This window comes from Daldinia vernicosa (assembly GCF_022497035.1).
Source record: "Daldinia vernicosa strain CBS 139.73 unplaced genomic scaffold F5Y00scaffold_52, whole genome shotgun sequence".
NCBI classification, from domain to species: domain Eukaryota; kingdom Fungi; phylum Ascomycota; class Sordariomycetes; order Xylariales; family Hypoxylaceae; genus Daldinia; species Daldinia vernicosa.
In genome coordinates, this window is record NW_025953968.1 from 49,221 (window position 1) to 70,376 (window position 21,156).

General features: G+C 47.7%; 4 protein-coding genes across 4 annotated transcripts; 3 read left to right on the forward strand and 1 right to left on the reverse strand.

Moving 5' to 3' along the window:
- The first annotated feature begins 1,838 nt into the window (after positions 1–1,838).
- F5Y00DRAFT_162342 (cytidine deaminase-like protein) lies at positions 1,839–3,764 on the forward strand. Its single transcript, XM_048004723.1, has 2 exons — positions 1,839–2,297; positions 2,355–3,764. The coding sequence occupies exons 1-2, from the start codon at positions 2,113–2,115 to the stop codon at positions 3,667–3,669; spliced, it is 1,500 nt and encodes a 499-aa protein (XP_047861674.1). The 5' UTR covers positions 1,839–2,112; the 3' UTR covers positions 3,670–3,764.
- Positions 3,765–7,014: 3,250 nt separating this feature from the next.
- Positions 7,015–9,277, forward strand: F5Y00DRAFT_255064 (Sodium/hydrogen exchanger family-domain-containing protein; the record flags this gene model as incomplete). Its single annotated transcript, XM_048010250.1, has 7 exons — positions 7,015–7,132; positions 7,189–7,286; positions 7,433–8,123; positions 8,274–8,323; positions 8,476–8,790; positions 8,846–9,025; positions 9,068–9,277. The coding sequence occupies 7 exons, from the start codon at positions 7,015–7,017 to the stop codon at positions 9,275–9,277; spliced, it is 1,662 nt and encodes a 553-aa protein (XP_047861675.1).
- A 3,012-nt stretch (positions 9,278–12,289) lies between these two features.
- On the forward strand, positions 12,290–17,199 carry F5Y00DRAFT_162415 (uncharacterized protein). Its single transcript, XM_048004724.1, has 4 exons — positions 12,290–12,565; positions 12,623–13,252; positions 13,309–16,776; positions 16,828–17,199. The coding sequence occupies exons 2-4, from the start codon at positions 12,665–12,667 to the stop codon at positions 16,984–16,986; spliced, it is 4,215 nt and encodes a 1,404-aa protein (XP_047861676.1). The 5' UTR covers positions 12,290–12,565; positions 12,623–12,664; the 3' UTR covers positions 16,987–17,199.
- A 1,290-nt stretch (positions 17,200–18,489) lies between these two features.
- On the reverse strand, positions 18,490–20,894 carry F5Y00DRAFT_245557 (uncharacterized protein). Its single transcript, XM_048008978.1, has 5 exons — positions 20,528–20,894; positions 20,378–20,464; positions 20,184–20,318; positions 19,951–20,122; positions 18,490–19,702 (listed from the first exon to the last, which is right to left on the reverse strand). Exons 1-5 carry the CDS (start codon positions 20,807–20,809, stop codon positions 18,987–18,989), a joined length of 1,392 nt encoding a protein of 463 aa, XP_047861677.1. The 5' UTR covers positions 20,810–20,894; the 3' UTR covers positions 18,490–18,986.
- Positions 20,895–21,156: the final 262 nt, after the last annotated feature.

The following is a 21,156-nucleotide window of genomic DNA, read 5'->3' on the forward strand; positions in this document are numbered from 1 at the left end:
TCGTCATGAATATATTTTCTGAGCTATTAAGAAGGTGGGTAAGTGTGCAGACGCCTTCCAATAAATACCTCACAAACGTCGCCTTGGAGAATAACGACCCCACGTGTTGGATCAGGAGCGCAGTATTCGCGGGGAAATAGGGGGGAGGGGAGATAAGGGTAATGTTGGCTAGGATGCAACGTACGGATTCGTACTCGCGTATACTCAAATCATCGTCCTAACTATCAGCCTTGCAGTAGCAATTAAACCCGGCATCCCTAGCATAAGAACCTCCCAGTTATATGCTTTGCTTTGACCTAGTGATAGAGAGTGTTTGCGTAAGCACAGCAGAGAATATGATGCATGTATACAGTATTATATGGAGACGAGATGATAGGGTCGGAAATATAAATGCTAAGAGTTGAGAGCTCCTTATCATAGGGTTGAAGTCTAACCATGCTCAGCCCATTAGACTCACCTGAGAAAAGCGCCATATCATCGTATATGTAATGTTATCTCTGAACTATCGTACTATGGTTGGGCTTATTATAATTGTTAGACTTATACGGAAGTCCCCATCAAAAGTTTTGTCTATACGTGCCACCTGATAGCTTTTGATGCAGCTGTCTAGGACCTGACACCATGCGGCAACCAAGATTATAAACGTATACAAAACTTTAGCTTTTATAACATCCAATTTTAGCTTCAATATGCTAATGAAAACATTAAAATTAGACCTATTGTAAGACTAAAAGCTGCTCTATACACCTATTTAACTTTTATTGTTTGAGGAGAAGATTTTGAGTTATTACTTATGTATAAACGAAAGTAGTGTAATATGGATAGTACATGCGCTTAATGGCCTACAGCTGTTGCCAAGCCCTGTTAAAGCTGGTCAAAAGCTAACAAGGGCTGGCCTATGGACAAAACTTTTGATGGGGACTTCCGTATCTACACCATATATATAATATAGTGTATGCTAGGTACGTAGATAGACTTTTAAAGTCTTTAGCACGCCGTGATCGTCTCGCGATCGTCTCGCGATTTTAGAGTTGGCTCTGATCTTCACATTATCAAACACATCTGCAAATCTGAGGCTCTAGAGCTGGGGCCCTGGGCTTCTACATACGCGTACCTATGACATATATACGCTCACACAAGCAGGCAAGGAGTACAACCCAATAATAAATATAAGACTTTCATTGAATTCCGATTGGCCTTTATGTTACACTAAAGACGTTAAGAGTAACAGAAAGGATTGACCAATCACACAGCTACAGATGTTGTCATATTGCAGCAAAAAACAAAATTGTATACCTACATGTATGTATATTGTAGAACGTCAATTTCCATAACACTCTTTAAGGTACGTACACGAACATGCTTTCCTTGACTCAGCCCTTTATGTTTGTACCAAAGGCAGCGAAGTCTATTCCGTAACTGTAAAGTATTTAGTGCGTAAGGTAGGACCCTATAATTTACAGAGGCTCTATCGATAAACCCCACCAAGTCTCTGTAGGCAGGTACGACCCACCTCCATATTCATGAAGTGGATCAACAGCCCGTACCTGCAAGGGTTCAACTTTAACTCATCGACTATTTCTACACTCAAATCACAACAACAGAGCAACTACAAGCTTCCTCAACCATCCATACGTAAAAGACTGACATACCATACAAGCCTACTAGAAACCGCGAAGGTTCGAAATCGGACAGTGCTCTTCGACCGACCTGAGAATCGCGCGGTTCTTGGCTTCCTCGACTCAGACACGAAATAAATATTTAGCATCTTCCTAGAGCGCAGCCTATGCCTCTCCACCAGTCTATGCATTTCCCGACTTCCCAGCACAATGCTGAAATCTCTCACATCAACCTCATTTTTGATCAATTCTCTCGTTTAATCTGATCCTGCTGGATCCATCGATTCTTGGATTTCGGCTGGCCATCGCTCTAATTACTACACCAACCTCGCAACCAACCTCGCAGTTCCTAACAAAATTGCCTTGTTGCCTGCGCCCACACCCAACTTTTTCCTACCTCAAACTTGCACTTCTAATTGGTGGTCATCTTTCTACAGTCTAGCTCAACTCGGCACCTAAACAAACTTGACGCCTTGTCTCGGGGGTTACCGCTATGAGCGATTCCATGAAGGAAGTTGTCGAGGCGCTCGACCCCGTCTCCCGACATATTATCCCTCCCGATATTGCCTTGGGAACTCTAGTACCTCTTAAGACTATACTCGAACTGAGAGACAACCTTTCGCTCGGTTTAGCCTATGTCACGCGAGCTCCCAATAAAGTCACTAACGATGTTGTTAAGTGAGTCTGGCTGCTTCCCCTATGAATTATACCACAAGCTAACACCACCTACTATAGTATTGCCCGAGCTCTAGCTGGTGATGATGCAGCTAAGAACCTCCCTCACCTGCGTCGGTGCGTCAAGCCCGCCGACATACCACCTCATCTCAAGACCCAGTTCATGAATGAAGGCAATGGACGACAGGTTCATCTTGGGAAATCCAACTGGCTTTACATCGTGCTTGGTCCTAAGGATGAGATGTCCTACGACGAACTGGTGAAAGGTCTCGCCAACATTGATGACATTAGGGATGACATCTTTGTAGGGACAATCCCTGTTCCTTTATTGGCACCCACTTCTCAGGTCCAGGCCAACATGTGGTCACAACAGTTCTGGCAGACGGTCTACAGGAAGAATAACCCCCTTGGCCCTCACCCAAGTACTATCTCTCGAACGGAGGCGGTTGTCTCCCGCGACGCCTCCGTATGGATGACCTTGGCGCACCAGATCGCCAAAAAGTCACAGAAAGCCGGTTATGGAGAGCCTATCGGCGCTGTTATCGTCAAGCGTACGATACCCGGAAAGAATGAGTCTGGAAAACAAACTGCCCTAAAAGAAGGCGCTAGAGAATCCGACTTTTCCAACGGCGAGGGTGCGGGGGCCGACGGTGACAATTGCAATTCTCGTCCCGAAGCTGATGAAGGTGTGAATGGAATTGCACACGGTGCTGCTGCTGAGGTGCCTGATGGTATCGTACAGGACGTCAAACAGCCGGATGCCTCAAACTTAGAGGCCCAAGCCCAGGACTCTACCAAATCGGATCCCGAGGCAAAAGAGACGACCCAGATTGTTGCCATCGCGGCCGATGCTCGTTGGCACCAACAAGAGAAGACGGGACGTATCGGAAACCCTATGGCTCATGCAGCACTCAGGGCTATCAGCATGGTGGCGCAGAAATTAGTGAGGGCTGAGGATCGACCCAAATCTGAACAGAAGATGGTGGACTTTGAGGCCTTCCAAGACAAGCCTCTGCTTAGCGATGAGCAGCTAGTATTCGACGAAGACCACCCTTGCCCTGATGGTTACCTCTGTCATGAGCTTGAGCTGTACATGACCCATGAACCGTGCACAATGTGCGCCATGGCAATTTTACATTCCCGAATGGGCCGGATCGTCTTTCGTCATCGCATGCCGCTAACAGGTGGTATGAGCTCCGAGGATCGAGGCTACGATATGTGCGGAGCCTCTGGTGCTTGTGGGGAAGGCTTATGTGGTGGAGGTCAAGGCCTTGGACTTCACTGGCGCAAGGAGTTAAACTGGACTCTCCTGGGCTGGGAGTGGGAATCGGACAGTATTGAGAGCTTGCCAGTCGATGCGCACCTGCACGCATAAATATTTTTCAGTAAAACCCCCCTACGCATCCACGGAGTTTGGTTTTGAGGCAAGCAGAGGAATTAGGTAGTCCCCTTGCCGGAATTGGCATTACTGAAAGGCGCGGCGTCTCGTGGTTACATGGTTACATGGTTATGAAGGGAACTACACTTAGGGCATCATATGCATCCCGTTTTATTCAAGACATTTTATGTATAAGTTGGACCGCGAACCTGATCAGCATAGGCAAGTCCTTGATGACAGAGGTCAAAGGATATTCGTTGTATGTTTTTGGACCGACGCTAGATCGTCATGTATGCTATACCTAATGGCAAGAAATTATCAAAATACCTTGGCTGGTCTCCGTGATTAGCATTACCCAAGGTTAGGTAGGTATATGCGAATCTATACCTACCTCCTATGATGTTTATACACGATTGATGGATATATACATAAAGGGGATAAATCGTTAGGCATTGGTAGGCCCGAGTGAGCGGTTCCAACGAGCCGCCAAAGTGGGAACCTAAAAGCTAGGACATGCTAATCCGTACCTGACTATGTAGGATAACGTCTTATCTTATCTCTTAAAGTACCTAAAATGAATTTACTTACTTCGTATGCCCACGGGTATGCAATGACTGAGGCCAACTGCTTTGATGAGGATTCCCCTCTTCCCCAAGACTTACATGTACTTGCATTTTGTTCGCATCGTAGAAAGAATAGACAGGGAGAGCTCTGACGAGAACGGACGCCACCTTTGATCCTCTCTTGGGGGTCTTAATTACCCGTCTTCAATGAAAATGACACTCCTTTGACTCCTCCGACACCGCCTTAAACGCACCTTTGCTTCCGCAGCAACCTGTTACTCTCCTGTTCTCCGCAACAAAGCCGCGTGTTTCGAACAAGTACGACAACTTACTATATCTACGGGATCCTGCGGGCTGTTATGGCCAAGTGAAATCGCGTTAGGTTTTATTAAAGATATACCATTTCCGATACCATTTCCGATACCATTTCCGATACCATTTCCGTCACTCAACATGCCGATAAATCCAACGAAGAAGGGTCAAGCGTCGAAATCCGCTTCGCAACCCGCTAATACAACCGCGGCCAAGACTAGTAGGAAACGCAAGATGGATGCCGATGCCCAGAAATACTATGCCGTAAGAGCTGGAGTAAACCCGGGTGTCTATTTAACTTGGGCGGAATGCCAGGAGCAGACCGCGGGATTCAGAGGTGCTTCCTGTAGGTAAGCCGGACACCCGTTAGATGCTAAATAAGGAGCTAACAATAATTCTATAGACAAGTCTTTCCTCAGCAAGGAGGACGCCGAGGCGTATGTTGCCGGTAAGAAGACGTCTGCCACCGTCCCGGGCGAAGAAAGATTCTATGCGGTGGCTGTCGGTAGAGAACCCGGAGTTTACACCGATTGGGATACGGCGTCGCTTGCGATTAAAGGATGGAAGGGTCCGAAATACAAGAGATTTGATACTCGCGAGGGTGCAATAGAATACATACGGACCCACGGGAATGAGGCGGCACAGGACGCTCTCTTAAGAGATGAAGGTGCCGAGCCTTCTTCAAAGAAGCGCAAGAAGTCCACAGGCGGCGATGCCGGTAAGCAGCTTGAAGATGAAAAGGACGTCCTACACGTCTACACGGATGGCAGCAGCCTTGCCAACGGGCGTGTTGGTGCTGCTGCTGGCGTTGGCGTCTACTTTGGACCCGGTGACGAAAGGTAATTGTTATGAAGCCGTTTCGATTTTTTTTCTTTTTTTTCTTTTCGTTTATCTACTAACGTATATCTGCATAGGAATATCTCAGAGCGCCTTCAGGGTGAAATACAAACCAACCAACGGGCTGAATTAACGGCCATTCTTCGAGCCTTAGAAACTGTACCGGTCGACCAAAAAATACGCATCTTCTCGGATAGCAAATATTCGATTAGTTGCGCGACAGAATGGTACGTGAACTGGCAGAAGAATGGCTGGAAGAGTAAAGACGGACCGGTGAAGAATAAAGATCTCGTCGAAGCCATCCGGGCTAAGATCGATGAGCGCACGGAAGCTGGAACGAAAACTTTCTTCCAATGGGTAAAGGGCCACGCTCTCGACGCCGGAAATGTAGCGGCAGACGAACTCGCCGTGAACGGCGCAAGACAGATGATGTAAACATGTGTATCACGGTGACCTGCATATTAAGATCCGAACATCGCTCATGAGGTGCACCTCGATAGGCTCACGATGCTAACGCCGGGTAACGCGCAATGATACCAGCCAGAGGGGAGTACCGTCTCTCTTTACCTGCTTTAAATTTTCATGTTGATTAGTTTTTATGATATAACTATTACGTTCCTACGAACAAGATACGACTGGTCGGGCTAGTAATGCAGTATAATATAATCTGCCGCCTTGACACACAAGGATACATACATAAACAATGATACACTATCGCTACCTAATTATTACTTTTTTTCTGGGCAACGGTGATTAAACTCTCCAATAAAAATAGAAGAAAAATAGTATAAACTTGATGCCTAATCTCATGACATGCAACTCTGGAAAGCCACAGCGAACTCGGACCGAAGCAAAATCATATGAGATGGTTTCCGTCGAGCAAGATATCATTGGAAAGTTTTGCTTTTTTTTATATCAGATATCAGATATACCTGCCACGTAAGAAATGCGTAATTACCTACTAAGGTACCACGCCGTGTTCTACAGATGTACCTGTAATTTAAATCTTTAGGTTTGTAGGTAACTACATGATTCAAATGTCCAGTTTTTATGTAACTATCTAGTTGTGTAACAAGAACAAGCATTGAAGTTCCCGTGCGCCAAGCCGTGGAAGTTACCGATCTTAGATAGCTGGATAGTTAGTTGATTTATAAGTGGAGTACGGAAGCAGCCAAAGTCTTCCATTGATTTAATTCGCCGTCCTTCATGTCCTTTCTTTTTCTTCCTTACACCGCTCACAGATCTATGGACCGATAGGTATAAGTACCTATCTGCCAAGAGCATCATCTCTCTTTTCTAACTAATCATAGAGTTTAAGTGATGTTTTTATATCTAAATCACTAAGTCGATTATCTTGCTCATTGGGACAGAGAAAGAGCAGCATCTAACAGTACCTACCTCCTAGACCAATACCGCTGGTAACCCAATCGTTCAAACCATCTCGTTGTAATAAGTACATAGAGTCAAGGTGGCGGTTAACTTGACGTCCACTGCAACTTCATCCGAACCAAATGATTCAATAACATTCACTTCACCGGCATATCACTGCTTACTTGCCTTGCGCTGCTGCAAGGACGATTCAGGAGTTACTTGACAGTCTATCCGAGTTTGATCTCTACTCTAACTAACAATGCCGACTCTCGCCCCTACCAACTTCAACATTATCGTTAGTGTGCTGGGTGGCTGGATATCAGTCTTCGGTCTGGTATCTTACCTTCTCAAGGAGAATTTCTATCTTTCCGAAGCCCGTAAGTATTACAGTAGTTCAACAATGCTCGAGATAGAGGGCTGACGGTTTATTTAGTCATATCACTCCTGGCTGGCCTCGTCTTCTCTCCCCACGCTGCTAACTTTGTCCGCCCGCTTGAATATGCAGGCTCGGAAGAAAACTTAAATGCGATCGTAAGCGATCCTTCAAGATTCATCCTTCTAAGTCAAAGCAGCTCCCCTTGTTTATTAGATTTGACCGTGACAAGTAGCACATATGAGTCTTATAATTACCCGAGTCATCTGTAATTTAAATCGGCACAACTAACACTCCATTATAGACGCTATATTTCACTCGCCTTGTTCTCGGAGTCCAGCTTGTTCTAGCCGGCGTTCAACTACCTAGTCGGTATTTGAAGAAAGAATGGAAACCGCTGGCTTTACTTCTAGGGCCGATCATGACGGCGATGTGGATAATAACAAGTCTACTCGTCTGGGGCCTAGTGCCAAACTTGCCTTTCCTTCATGCTCTCGCGATTGGGGCTTGTGTGACGCCAACCGATCCTGTACTGTCCAATGTTATAGTGAAGGGGAGGTTCGCTGATCACAATGTCCCCAAAGACCTCCAGAAGATCATCATCGCGGAGTCTGGAGCTAATGATGGCCTCGGATATCCCTTCTTATTTTTTGCCTTATACCTCATCAAGTACATTGGCGACGGTGGCGTAAATGAGCAAGGGGGTGCCGGCCTTGCTATAGGCTTATGGTTTGGAGAGACCTGGGGATATACTATCCTTCTTAGCGTGGTATACGGCGCGGTCGTTGGCTGGATCGCTAAGGAGTTGCTTCATTTCTGTGAAGAACACAAATTCGTGGATCGCGAGAGCTTCCTCGTCTTCGCATTCTCGCTCGCACTCTTCATTACTGGGACTTGCGGTATGATCGGCAGCGATGATATTCTGGCCTGCTTTATTGCCGGGAACGTTTTTACTTGGGACGACTGGTTCCGCTTGGAAACACTTGATGAGGTTCGTACGCATATATATTGAATTTATTGTTATCGTATCTGTGTGCTAACTGTGGATTAGTATGTATTCTTCCATGTCCTAGAGCGACCCCCTGGTATCAGCGGAACCTCCACTAACCACTTTTCTGTTTCTAGCTCTCTACAACCCACTATAGACATGCTTCTCAACGTGACTATATTCATGTGGTATGGCGCGGTATGCCCGGTATGTACATATCTGTGTTCTTTATTCACTCTTATTGTAATGCAAGGATTCAGAGCCTCACGCAAGTAACGTTTGTCAGAACTAGTCTCCTGAATTAGTTACGCCGAATGTTTCCTATAACTAGTAAATACTAACTGAGCATACTTATATAGTGGCATAGTTTCGTGGCTAATAGCATCATTCCGATCTACCGCCTGGTCCCACTCGGAATCTTAATACTGCTATTTCGGCGTCTACCATTTATCCTAGCATTCTATAAAAAAATCCCTCAGATAAATGGTTTCCAACAGGCAGTCTTCATGGGTTTCTTTGGGCCAATCGGATGTTCGGCCATCTTCTATCTATACGTGACGTTAGAATTCATCGACACATTGAACCCTGACGAAGGAAATGTGGCGAGGTGGGATGTAGCTCATCTCAAAGAGAGTGTATCGGTCTTAGTCTGGTTCATGGTAATATGCAGCGTTGTAAGTGTCGTCCTATCTTACTGCGGATGTCGATATCATACTCATCACTCGTTAGGTTGTTCACGGGCTTAGTATCCCCCTGGGAAAGTTTGGATTTTACCTCCCTCGAACTATTTCAAGGACTTTGTCCACATCTGAGGATCTACCTTTCCGAATAGGTGCACGAATAACTCCACGGAGCCGTTCTAGGGACGGGACAGCGACTCATACCTCCGCCGACTCTCGCTCCGTATCTGTGTGACCCGTTTATAGGGTCGGTGGTTCCATCATTACGGAGCACACGGGAATTACGGTGGACGCTACCGAGCTCGTCGAATCTCGAGATAATCTTGAAGCGGGTTCGAAAACTCCGGAGCTAGTATCAGGATCGCCCTACAGTACACCGTCACCTACCTTACCTAGCCGCACGATCCGCTTCCCTGATGAAGCGTCGTCAGCTAGTAAAGAATTCCAAGACCCTAAGAGGGATGCCACAACTACGTCGTGAACTATTTGACATCCTCCCATCAACAATGCCTTGGTTGCTCTTTCTTCCAGTGCGACATCTGAGGCATTAGTGTAGAGCCAGCACATCGATCATTTACTACGCATTCACCATCTACTAGCGGAACAATAAGCAGTGTGGTATTCAGGCAGAAGGACTAGAGTAAGGATTAAAGTAAAGACTAGAGTCACGAGAGCGGCTTCGTCAAGTTATTTCAATACTACCTTACCTAGGACGCTTAAGAGCTTCCATCTTCGTGGTAGATGGATATTTTCTTTTAAAATTCGGTCGTGAACCTGATCGATCGTCTTATAATTTAATAGTAACACTCATTTTATGATCTATTGCAAATACTAGATTCCTACACTTCATTCGTGTTTCGGAGTCCGGTGATGTTAACTACAACATAAGACGGATGTCCGGTTACAGTAATCAATCATACACCGGCTTACTCAAGCCAAACTGCCCGAATCGGCTCAAATAGATATATGTCATCAGCTATTAAGCCACCATCTTCCTAATGTGGTTTTCTCTCTTGTATAATTGGGCGCCTTGGCTGTAGCTTGGCCTAGCCTTGTAGACGACGGACCCTGGATCTGCGTGGGGGATCAAGGGTCCTTTGTTTTTTTCTTCCTTGCCTCAGCCTTGGAAGTTGATTTGAATCGGTCTTGCAAGAGGGGAAGACATCGCAACTCCACAACCTTGGGTGCTATACTGTCCGAGGTCTTTGAATAGACCCATACACACCAAAAGGTCAAGTGGTGATATATCGGTTCCCCTCTTTTCATATGTCAACTGCACCGAGACGGATACCCTTACCTTGGTAGATCTATCGTAAGATGGTAGGTAAGACCGTTGCAGTTTTTACCTAAGGTACAAAGATCCAGGCGGAAGGGTCTCGCATAATCTAAGTACCGATATCCATTCTTTAATTAATGCCGATATGTGCGATCTCCTGGCTATCTCGCACATCAACGGGGCTGGACCTGGACTGTCTAATTGTCCGGTGGCTACGAGAGAGGAAGGGATTTGAATGGGAACACACGTAGAAGAAGTTGCAGACAAAGTTGCAGACAAAGGGATACGACATTTGAACTCCGCCAAGTTTTCTAGGCGGAAAGCAGAATTTCGAAGCAGCTGCCCCATTCCGCGTATGCTAAAACCGCATCGCAGCGACGACGGAGAAGGTTTGTCTATTCCCAGTGCGACTCTATCCTGGTGTGACCCTCCATAATCTCAGTAGGGCGGGGAGATAACGGGGTTTTGCCATCGGGGAGTTTTCCCCGTGGATGCGTGGATTGGCGCGAATGGCGGAGACGGAGAACACGTAGTAGTGGTGGTGGTAGTGGTAGTGGTAGTGGTAATAGTAGTAGTTGTTAGGTGTAGTTGTAGTTAGAGAGAGAAGGAAAGGTAAGAAGCAGAAACGGCTATGGAAACGGGCACCGCTTACTTGGACAAGAGTTCGAGACTGGCATGTCGTCAGAAAGAGAGAGCAACGACCTTCCGGAGGGAGGTAGGAGATGCGCGGTGGATAACGTGAAGGAGGTTGGCTGTGGTTGTATGTAGTGTATGTAGGTAGGTAGTGTGTATGCAGGTATGTAGGATAGAGAGTCATCAGCCCCTCCATTAGATACCTATCAGTCAGATTTACCTATCAGATAAGGAGGACCCTTGATTAAGTTCGTCTTGTCTGCTTGTCTGGGGGACCAGTTAGAGACCAGACCAGACTGGACGCAGGAACAGAAATCGACCTTAGAAATGGTCTGCAACCCTAAAACACCGTAGAAGAAATAGGAAAAATAAATAGTATAGTTAGACTATAAACTTAACCTGCCGTGAGCGGTACGTAAACGTTTCCGTAAGACGAATTAGTTGTAACAGGTCATGTAACTAGTTAATTAGTCTTAGGTATATTCCTTAAGGGTATCAGGTAAGCGAAGAAACCTCGCGAGTTGTGGTCAGCACGTCAAAGCTATGCCCGATGACCGGCGTTGCTTAGAGGGTTTCAAAGATGAGGAGAGCTGATGTCAACTGCGTGATGTGACTCTTTGGCAGAACTACGCGTATGTATTAGGTTAGGTAGGTATATATATAAACGCATAGGTAAACGCGGGAGGTTTAAAAAACACGATGGTTTGATTGAGCTTATTTATTAGTCTGGTTGTAGCTACAGCCTTGAGTTGCGTAAGGTTAAGCTTGTAAGAGAGTGCCTCTCATGATCTTACAGAAGGTAGAGCACACGACAGATGTTTTAAGTAGAAGATTCCGCACTAACATGGTTAGAATTTAGTAGCGACAATGTTACACGTAGGTTAAGCGAGATTAGTCGATTACTATATGATTTGCTGCTAGGTCATTAACAAATTTCGGAGATACTATGGCAGACTCAAAGTACCTTTTTCGCACTCATCCAAGATAGGAAAACCCCGGTTTTTCCGGGCACCGGGGGGAGGCTGCCGCGCACAACCTTGAAAGTCTCAAGAGGTACATAGTACCTAACTCTTAGGTCTAATTACATAGTCCAAGTTAGCGTGCTCGAACGAACTTTACCCTTTTCTCGAACACCCAGCACCCAGACAACCTCGACCGTCTTTTAATTCTCCACCCCAACTCTTACCTACACTACCTTACGCTTGTACACTGATTGTTGCCCCCGGTCGGGTTCGATGCTATCTTGGACCTAGACAAATTGATTGATCCAAAGTGCCGCCTTGCGCTCTCTCCCATCCTAAATCATCCATCCCACATCCCATCCCGGCCTTTGGTGAAATCTAAAGTCAACAAACCACACCACCATCACGGCCAATACATTCATTCCTTCTTTCTTTTTTCTATCGCCTCTTTCCTTACTGAGTCATCTTCAATTGATTAGGAGTTTTGACGTATTGGAATTCCCATAGCGCGACGGATAGGCATCATTATAGTTTGCACTTCTAGCAAAACAGACCTCGTAGTAGGACTTACCGCAACTTTTCACCGATTCGGCACGTTATCCGAGCCCAAGTATCGAATCCTAAACACCCTCGAGCCATCGCTCGGATATCGAGTCTTGCCTATAACACCTGCTATCGAGGTTGTTGGAAACTCTTGTACTCGTTGAAATATTTTCAATTGAGCAGGAGAATAAGAAGAAGCATGTTGCTGTAACTTCAAAGCATAGTACATCTCATACGGTCGGACTTGGTGGAAGACAGCACTTCAGAAGATTATCTTGACGTTTGTCGCATCTTTAGGGGTTGCTATTATTTTATATACGTCACCAGTGTGGACACAGTCTAGGGTAATTTGTTGGTAGGTATTGTGTTGTATCACGACTTCTACCCAGCACGCTGACACAACTGCTTATAGTATCCCATTCTTGGTGTACCCAAGAACCGCGTGAGCTGGGCCATGACGAATTCTGGTTCCCCCCCGTTCAGTGGGACGAACCAGTTTACTTCTGATTCGGGGATGTTACCTCCCTCTTTCGCCGCCAGCAACGAGTTCGACTTCTACGAAGATGCTCACTCATCAGGCACGAATATATTCGATTTTACAAGCGGCGAACTACTCGACACAGGTCTCTACGATGATCCAAAGCCTTTTCCGTTGGGGCTTGGCCAACCCGAACAGGCCAACCCTAACAGAGCTCTGGCTCTTCCTTCACACCGGGGTTCTGCGTCTTCCTCTTCGTCTATGATAAGCGGAATTTCGACGTCGGCGAAAACGAGCCAGACTTCGGCGGAGGCCATGATGACCGACGAACCCTTTTCCGGCTGGAACCTCGAACATGAATCTAGAAATATCGACGCGAACTTTATGTTCGACACTATAGACCCTACTACTATGGAAATGTCCCGTGTCTTCGACTTTGATAGTGCTTCTAGTAGCCCTAGCCCCGCTACGAATGGTCTCATGCAAGAGTCGCCCGTAGCAGCAAATTCCATGCCGAATGCCCCTGCCGCTAAGCGGATCAAGGGTCATCATAAGACACAATCGGTCCGTCCCATTCTTACTCACATGCGTTAACTCTCTTCACACTAACTAGTATTTAGCAACATTCTATAACAAAGTCGATGAACGGGCTGAAAACGAGTGGTTCCAGAGAAGGTTCGCCCACGTCGAATATGATAATTAGCCAGGAAACCTCTCCCGCAACAATGCTTAACAACTCACCCTCCCCCGATAATATCACGAACCATCTTGGCACCACGTCCAGCCGGTGGGATTCCTTGATGCAATGGCCGTCTACAACGGGTCCATGTGCTAACAGCGTAGCTCCCAAACCCCCCTTTAGACGAGATCCGACAAGCATGCCGGTTAATAGTCTTCCGTCTTATTCGCCTCAGATAAGTTTGGCGCCGGCGCAGAGGCCAAGACTGGTGATTCAACCTACGCCTCTCAAATCCCGAGTTGAGACCCAAATCCCAATCAAGCTCACTATCCACGCACTCCCCCCTGGTATCAAGAGGCTTCACTTACCAACTCATACGATTTCGAAGCCTAAGTTACTGGCAAAGCCCGGGGCGGCGCGGTCACCTGACATGCTCGAACTCTATACTATGTTAGTTTGCACCAGTGCCATGCAAGACCCTATGAAGCTTCAGCGTGCTTTTCGCCGAGCTGCGGTGGCCGGGCATGATACCGCCAGTTTAAAGAGATCAGACGACGGAAATGAGGATGATGAACATAAGCCTCAGAATGGTGGCGAAGTACGCATATGTGCTGGCTGTATAACTCGGGAACGGAAACGTGCCAGTCGTAAGAAGCACAAGAAGCCGGAGGAGGATGAGTTGTGGAATCGATTTGAGCATCAACGGGTCATCGTTTTCAACACCCAAGAAATCAAGGATTGGCAAGCAGTCACTCCTCATATGGTTGATCCTACGGGAGCCGGGCTAGTTGATCGCTCTGTCCCTGACGGTACCGTTCAAGTAGACGCGCCAATGCGCATTGCTTGTTACTGCCGCCATCACGGAGAGAAGATGGGGTTCCAAGTTATCTTTACCATCAAAGATTATCAGGATAATGTTGTCGCCCAGCAGATTTCGTCTTCCATTATGATAACAGACGATCACAAGACGCATCTCCCGGCAGCATCAGCCACGCAGAATGCTGTTCTATCGCCACCGCTTCCTGTAGCAATGGACGTTCACCATATCGAGCCCTCAATACAGTCCTTTCGCATGTCGCCAGCAACCTCTGATCTCCAAGGATTAACACCGGCTACTCCATTTGCTCTTCCCGCTAATCATTCCCAATCTATGCCGGTTACTACAACAACATCTCGCAATATGTCTAGACAGGGTTCGCCCACTAGTCCTTCCGGTCCTACATCTAAAAAGAGGAAAGCAAGCGGGTCGGTAAAGCTCCCTACTGGCCTAGCGATGACTAGGCTCGAGACAGGGCAATCGCCACCGATAATGCCTCCAGGAGCTCAAAATGAATCAGCTGTGACTTCTGCAGCCGCATCACCATTTTCGCCAATCATGGGAAACTTCCCAATGTCCACGGAGTCGATGTTTCATGGACAGCAGGCGAACCTTAATAGTATAGGACAAGCATATTCCAAGGTGGCAGAACCACCTACACCCAAGACCAATAACGCCGAAATCGGCGTCCCCCAAGGAAGCAGAAACATGAGTATCGACAATGTGCCAGCATCTCAAATATTCTCTACACCGTCCTCGGCTCATCCTAGCCGTGCGCCTAGTCCGAGTCGAGTGAGGAATGATATACAAAATGCATGTCATAGTTCGCTTAGTCAGAATATATACAATGCGCCTACGGTCATGAACTCGAGTAGAACGCAACCAATGATCTACAAGATCATCCCTGGCGAAGGTCCAAAAACGGGAGGAGTTGAGGTCACAATCCTTGGCAGTGGTTTCACAAATGGCGGTCTGGAAGTCATGTTTGGGGAACAAAGAGCCGCTACTACGACCTACTGGGGCGAGACATCGTTAGTTTGTCTTCTGCCGCCATCTCCTGTCGCTGGGATCGTCCCAGTTTCAATCAGACAGCCGGGCGTTGCTTCCCAGCATTCATTTGGCGGCAATCAACAGCCCCTGTTTAGATACGTCGACGATGATGAACATCGCCTAATACGCACAGCACTCACTGTGCTGGGCAATAAACTTGGGAATAATCTAACAGATGTTGCGGATATCGCAAGAAATATCATCTACGGGCCCGCAACCGGTGGTTCCTGGGGGCCTTCCCCTGGATCCAATGGTCAAACACCCAATGCAAACTTCAACAACCTGGAACAGGATCTCTCGGAATCTGTAGAAAAGGGACTTCTTCGTATTCTAGAGTTGATTGATTTAGACGATAGCCCCAACAAGGCGAGGATCAACCTCAGAAGGGCAAATGGGCAAACTATGCTTCACCTGGCTTCTTCTATCGGGCTTGTGCGCTTTGTCGCCGGCCTACTATCACGTGGCGCTAACGTGGGCGTGCGGGATAAGGGAGGCTTTACGCCGTTGCACTTGGCAGCGATGAATGGCCACCAAGAAATCGTCCGGCGTCTCATCATGAGAGGGGCCGATCCAAATATGCGAAGTCTCTCTGGTTTGACGCCTGCCGACGTTGCTCGATCCAGTGACGTGCTCAGAGTTCTCCGACATATCGAGAACCATTCCAGATCCCGAAGCAACGGTTCACTTCATAGCAGGGCTAATAGTGCTAGCTCCCTAAGATCGCAATGGGACCCGGCACACCGCGAGGAATTCATGTCGGAGAGCCCAAGCTCTTCGGAAGACAGCAGTGACGACGATGACGATTCGTCAGTTCAAAACAACAACAACAACGAAGAAGGCGGCGACTGGCTAAACATGAGACGACCAAGCTTCCCGCAGTATGCCCCTCCGCGTGAACCCACCGGCGTTGATGCTCCTCCCGCAACGACGACCGCAGCAATGGCAGCTCTCCGGGAACAAGTTACGGCGCAGTTCCAGCAATTGCAGCACTCCATGACAATGCATTTACAAAACCTACCGCACATGCAAATGCCGCAGATGCCTCAGATGCCTCAGATGCCACAGATGCCACAGATACCCGTGCTTCCGGATTACCATGCCTATCTATACGCAGCTCCCGTCATGCAACGTATCAGCTCTCTCGTCCCTAACATCCGGGGCCAGCGCCCTGAACCTGGGGATGAAGAACCCCCACGAGATGCCGATGGTAAGTGGTGGGATCTCTCTAGATTCGGCGTTAAGGACAGCCCTCCGCCAGCATATAACAGCATCTTCCCACAAAGAGATGTTGATGCCAAGCGAGCCGCAGCCGCCGCAGCCGCAGCCGAGGCTATAGCCGACGAGAAATGTGCTACTCTTTTCGACCAAGCGACGTCAGGATCATCGCAAACACAAGAAGCGTCACAGAGGCAAGAAGTGCCCGCACTTCTCGAGATCGGGCATAAGCACAGTATTACCAAGGAACAACAGGAACACCTACAACGAGCCCACGCTCAGAGGCTCAAGACCGGAAGCAGTGATAAGATGCTCTGGTTTGTCTGGGTAAATACGTCCCTTCTCTTTATTAATACTATTGCTAACGAATGGTGACAGATTCCGATACTAGTTTTCATCATTGGTGCCATGCTAGTCAGCGTTGCACCCTCGCTGGTATTCTACGGCACCTCATTCGTCAACACCTCGGCCGCCTTTGTCGCAAACCCACGGGAGTTTGCGCGGAGACTTGCCCTAAACATCGCCGGCACGCCCTGATTTTTATTTCCTAAGGTTATTATATATTATTCTCCTCTTTTTCCACCTTTCACTTCTTCACTGTGTGTAAATACCCCGGTATAGCCTTGTTATTAGAATTGGATGTTTACATTATGGCTTAGTCGAGCATGAAAGTGGAACAGGAGAGATAAAACGGTGGGCTCCGTATTTTTTGTTCGAGCAAGGCGTACCAGGTTTTTCGATCAAATGTGGTTCTAGATTCTTTTTTGCCGTCCCGGTTTTGAATTGGGGTGGCCTTCCCGGAATCTTGGGTCAGACTCAGGAACGCCATGAGTTAGCGGGTTGGTTGGGTGGGCATCGTGCTATGATTTAGAGCGCAAGAATGGTTAGGTTAGCTGAGTATAGTCAATTCAGTGATTTAGATCTATTGGTGGTATTTGCACTTGGGATTTATCTACGGGTCTACTAGCTGGCTATGCTTGTATAGGTAGGATAGACATCTGTGGTGGGCACGATGAGGTTCATATCCCCTTTTGCACGTCTGCGTGACGTACTTGCCCCCTTTGGATGATAAACTACCGTGACGATAATAATATGTAATAAGGCATTATGAATAGCAATCGTTTCAAAAACCCCCAACATCCAGAATTTACGCCTACGTGTTAGTCATCTCGGTCTTGGAAAGAGGTTATCTAGACGACATTCAAGGTTCTATACTTTAAGTGCCTAGGTACCTTATGCAGCAGCTACTAATGTATGTGCATCCCGTAGTCAAGGGTTGGATTAATAAACGCGTATGTAAGTAAGACAGTAGGTAAATCCAATATCCATTTATTTATCTTATCAGGTTAGGTTAGGTGATATTTGTCATCGGGAGGTTCTTTTGTTTTCCGCGAGATTCATTTTTACCTGCGGCGGGTATCAAACGAAGGAAGGAAGGAATATGTATGTACGTATGGTATGTACTATGGTAAAGGAGATACCTAGCTGGGATAGGGCCTGGGTACGTTGTATAGTAACCTAGTAGGCACGTGTGTGTATGTGTGCGATACACGGCTCGTGGCGTAAGCCGCGAATTGGGACTGGGAATGGGGTTTGGCCGATGATTCGGGTAAGCAAGTGGACATGACATGGGTTGGCTGCGCCGCTTTGAGGCATGGGGGTAATGAAATGGTATTTACGTACATTGTAGGTAGAAAGAGAGAGAGAGAAAGAGAGAGAAAATGGAAACTCCGAAGGATTGGGCACGAAGGAAGGAATACATATGTAAGGTAATACTGCCGCGGATAGGATAGGTAGTCCCGGTGGGTAGTCCCGGTGGTTAGGTATTAGATAGGTAGGTAAGCACTCGGAAACCGACAAGGTGGATTTTTTTTTATGTGTGTTCCCGGACGGGGATTATTTGACTCGGGGATTATTTACATAGGGTAGGATTGCCGGTGCGTGCGTTAGTTCGTTTGGCAGACCCGGTTAGGGACTGATCGGATGCCGATTGCGCTTGCTGGTGGGATGAGGCTATATGCATTATTAAGTAGGTAGGTAGATAGGTAGAGATATATTACCGGTAAGAAGAGGAGTCTAAGCCTGAGCTTGATTCTTATCATGCATACCTAATGTAGGTATCTAAGAGGCTAGCTAAGGTGCATACATATTGCAAATAGGTCCTTGCATACCACTACCGCCGCCGGCGGCTTAATATCCCAGAATGCACTCCCGGTCTAATGCCGGATCCTAGCCGCTCCTTCGGTCTATCAAGGGACGGCCCGTAAGTGTCAGGCGAAGAAGCCAAGGAGCTAATCGCCGGCGTTATCGTACGAAGTGCGTGGGTTGGCTTTTTGCCTGCCTGCCTAAAAAACACACGTGGTTGATGTCGTGATGCTATGTAGGTATCTATCGTCGTCTTTCTAGGGTCGGGTAAGCAAGTAAGCCGATGCGATGAATTGCTCCTCTTTACGCCCCACCGCTTGTCTGTTATAGGTATGTGTGAAGATCACGATCACGTAGTTAGTGGATTGTAGTATGGATAAGGCCGCTGGAATTCAAGACAGCGTCCTCCCGAAGAAGGTCGGGTCCCTGTCGAGCTGCTCCTCGACCCACACGGGCCAGTCGTTGTAGCGCCGGTGTTCGGCGTCGACCTGGCGGTTGAGATACCTGAGCCAGCGGACCATGCCTAGGTTCATGCTGCCGTTGTCCTTGTTGCTGCTGCTGCTGCTATCTCCTTCCTGGTCGTGATTCTGGTGCCGCGGCTCGCGTGCGCCTAGCCGGTACTCGGTCTCGGTGATGGGGACCATGATCTGCTTGATGGCGATCCAGTGCGCGGCTAGCAGCGTGCACGTCTGGTTCTCCGGGTCGACGAGGCGCTGGAACTGCGCGTGCGGCAGCTGCATCCACCATCCGTAGTGCTTGGATAGGAGCTCGTAGGCGCGGAAGGCCGAGTCGCTCAGGGCCGAGGCCATGTCCAGGAGCAGGCGGTAGTACTCGGCTTCTACCTCCTCGTGCTCGCACAAGGGCTCCAAGCCCCGGACGCTGGAGACGGCCATGTCGACCCAGTCCCGGCGGATAGGGGGCAGCGCTTCTATGAAGGGGCGCAGGAGCGCGGCGGACTCGTTGTCGAGAAGATTGCGGAAGAGGAATTTGGTGTTGCGCGTAAACATCTGGATCGCGACTAGGATTATTCCGCGGCAGAAGGTCATGAATTCGGCCATGCCGTCCTCGAGGACCACGGATTGGAAGGTTAGCGCGAAGCAGGTTGCTACTGGTTAGGGGGGAAAGGTTGGTTAGTAGAAGTTGAAGGGTGGTTTATGTATTAATAGTTTAGGTATGATGGCAAAGAGGTTTGGGTATTTAGTCTGATGGTGTGTTCTATATCTAGTCCCAGGATTGTTCGGCGAGTGAAAAGTCATCTTGTATAACCGTGAAAAGGGGGTTAAGGGGTTGGTAGTCTCCCCGGGTCGGAGAATAGGGGATACAGGGAAAAGGGGGGGGCTAGGTAAGGTTACGTACTAAGGGCGTTCCCTTCTTCAAAAGTATTCGATTTCGGGACTTCGCTCAGCGTCTTCTTAATCGCTCTAATTGCCTTCAGCCGATGCGACATGGCGAAGGTGACTAGGCTAGGATCTTGCGACATGAGATTCGACGCCGCGAAGCCCAATATCGCGTGCATGAGATACTCGTACTACAATTGCCAGTCGATTAGTATATCCTGGCTCTAAGATTGACTTTGTTACAGCGCGTACATTCTGCGATAAACATGGAATCTCATGAGTCCATATGGCTTCGTTCCCTATGGGTTGATGGGGAACGCACGTCTGCAAGAAATGCTGGAAGAACCGCATATCTTGTAGACTGAATAGCGGGACCTGATTCTGTGGCTTTGCGCCTGTTGGTAATGATTCTTATATAATAAATAATAATTATAAGGGGTTCATACTTGGTGTATGACTTGTGGTACTGCTGGATATTCACACTTCAGTCCCGTCTTTGTACAATGCGCGCAGGCAGGACGTGTTTCTTGACACTATTATTTGATATCAGTATTTTGAGCTACAATGCTTATACATACGTTCCGAGCCTCGAATACCTTGATGCGTCGCCTCTTGCAGTTGTAACACCCACGTCGACTCTTCGTGTGGCCTCGCCGTTCATACCTTTGTCTCTGAGTTAAATTACTCCTGGTGAGCGCGGTCGTCGGGGACGTAATGTTTGATATATTGTTCAATGCCAGGATAGGGCCAGGAGCACCATCGCCGGTGAGATAGCCGATGTCATCGTCTGGAGAGAAGTACGTATAATTAAAGCCGTTTCCACTATCCAAGCTCACACGAGGGAGGATCCTGGGCTGAGTAGGGTTTGACGGTTCCATCGAGCCTCTATTAAATACCTATCCCTGTGATATACTGGGCTCAGAAAAGTTCAAATGAGATGATTACTTCTCAGGAAGACTGTCAATCTCATGAAGACGAACTTCAAAGAATCTTGACTCTGTTAAGGCAAGTCTGGCTTGGCAATCAACCAATCACGTGGTCTGAAATCGTGGCGATGCTCAAAGCTAAAGTCCGGGATAATGATACCTGATTGGGCACTTTTAACTAATATCGTAGATTGAACTGAATCTCATCACTCTTAGCTGCGTTAGCTTTGTCTACTTGGATAAACAGTAGCAGTCAATAAAACATTGTGCGGACTGCGCAATGAGTTAGACCGATGAGG